The 1,954-nt window shown below is 50.8% G+C and overlaps 1 protein-coding gene across 1 annotated transcript in view; it reads left to right on the top strand.

Annotated features, from left to right (window-relative positions):
• The first annotated feature begins 1,231 nt into the window (after positions 1-1,231).
• Positions 1,232-1,954, top strand: part of PSME3 (proteasome (prosome, macropain) activator subunit 3 (PA28 gamma; Ki)) — a 7,795-nt gene continuing 7,072 nt past the window's right edge. The window contains exon 1 of the mRNA XM_010842490.1: positions 1,232-1,811. Coding sequence (XP_010840792.1) covers positions 1,770-1,811 — 42 coding nt within the window. The 5' untranslated portion in view covers positions 1,232-1,769. The remainder of the gene's footprint in view (positions 1,812-1,954) is intronic.

The following is a 1,954-nucleotide window of genomic DNA, read 5'->3' as shown; positions in this document are numbered from 1 at the left end:
CCCCAGACAGCCATTTTGCTTTTTTGCATTTCTTTTCCATGGGGATGGTCTTGATCCCTGTCTCCTGTACAATGTCACGAACCTCATTCCATAGTTCATCAGGCACTCTTATCTATCAGATCTAGGTCCTTAAATCTATTTCTCACTTCCACTGTATAATCATAAGGGATTTGATTTAGGTCATACCTGCATGGTCTAGTCACCAGATGGTCAACACCAAAATCAGACTGATTATATTCTTTGCAGCCAAAGATGGAGAAACTCTATACAGTCAGCAAAAACAAGACCAGGAGCTGACTGTGGCTCAGACCATGAACTCCTTATTGCCAAATTTAGACTTATCCAAAATAGACCCCTGGTATTCTCTATGTCAGCCATATCCCCCCTAGCATTTATCAGATTTTGCAATTATGTTGTCAGTTTACTTTCTGATCTCTTTCCCCAGTATTAAGTCTATTAAGTCCCATTAGACCAGTGAACTTGAGTTTTGTTTACCTCTGATTTCTCAGAACTGTGCTGTTCTGGAAGCCACTAAACACATAAGGTTACTGAGTACTGCAAACCTGGCTCCTCTGAATTGAGGTGTGCAAGTAAGCGTAAGATTCATACTGAATTTCAAAGACTTGCTATGAGAAAAGAATGTACAAGATCACATTGGTTTTTTTATATTGGTTACACGATGAAATATTTGGATAAATGGTTAAATATATGATTAAAATGAACTTCACCGGTTTTACTTTTTAAGGTGGTTATCAAAAGACGTTTAACTTATATAAGTGACTCACATTATTTCTAGCCTCTACACTGCTGTCCCAGAGCCTAGTCCACTTTAGGGTGAAATAACCAACGTTAAGAGAGACCTTATGAATGGGTGAGTTAAGAGTTATAGTCTCTGCCTTTTATGGGGAAAATGGATACAGCACTGCCCTAAAAGTTAGGAGATCTGAGTTCTGGTCTTGGATTTTCTGGAATCACCGTGTAGCCTCGACAAGCACTACCCGACTCTGGGCATCAGTTTGCCCATCCATCAGGCAGTTGGTCTCTGAGATCTGGAAGTGTATGAGAATAAGTGGCTAAGTGGCAGAGAAAAGTGGGGAAGCCTGGTGCAAGAGGATTTCTGTTAGGTTCCAGTCTCACGCTATAGCTTCGGCCAAGAGTAGGAGGCAGTGCGCATAACACACTAGACGCCCAGAACCCAGCACTGGGACTGCCAGCTTCCTCGGGCCGACGTCACTGGAGCGCGACGGCATCGTCGGTCGGGTCCCCGCTCGAGACGGGGCAGCGGCTCAGAAGGTCCCTTCCGTGAAGGCGAGTGCCGGGCAAACAGAGAGGCAAACAATCCCTGAGTCTCTTTGAGGCTCAGATCTCACTAAATCCTCTCCACCATCCTCCCTCTCATTTCACCCGTATGCGGTACAAGAACTGGGAGGTAAGAGCCGAGAGCCAAGCTCCCAAAGCGGAACCTCAGCGCGGCTGCGCAGAGCACGTGCGCATCCTCGCTGGACTCCCGGCGATTGGCTGTGACGCAACTTCCGGTGTGAGCGGCGAAAGCCGGGAGGGCGAGCGAGAGAGGGAGCAGGCAGCAGGGACAGGCAGCAGGCGGGCTGGCTGACCGACGGCACGAAGGGAGGGAGCAAGTGATCAGTGAGTGACCCAGCAAGGGAGGCCGCGTCCTGAAAGCAGCCGAGATTCTCCCTTCCTTCTGACCCCCTCCCCGGAGCCCACAGCGCCTCCGGTTTCCAGCGGAGCGGACACGGCCCGGCCCGGCCATGGCCTCGTTGCTGAAGGTGGATCAGGAAGTGAAGCTCAAGGTAGCGGCACCGGCCCCGGCCGCCTTACCCCTCGCTTCGATCCCCGAGCTGTCTGACCGGCTTCCCACTCCCCGTGGCGTCTTTGTCTCCCAGGGGACACCGGCCCTGAGCTTCCGCTCGGCTCAGCCCAGCCCCCCACCCCC

The sequence above is a fragment of the Bison bison genome, unplaced genomic scaffold, assembly GCF_000754665.1.
Source record: "Bison bison bison isolate TAMUID 2011002044 unplaced genomic scaffold, Bison_UMD1.0 scf7180017864180, whole genome shotgun sequence".
NCBI lineage: Eukaryota > Metazoa > Chordata > Mammalia > Artiodactyla > Bovidae > Bison > Bison bison.
Note: the sequence above shows the minus strand (reverse complement) of the source record. Positions and strands in the feature narration are given on the sequence as shown.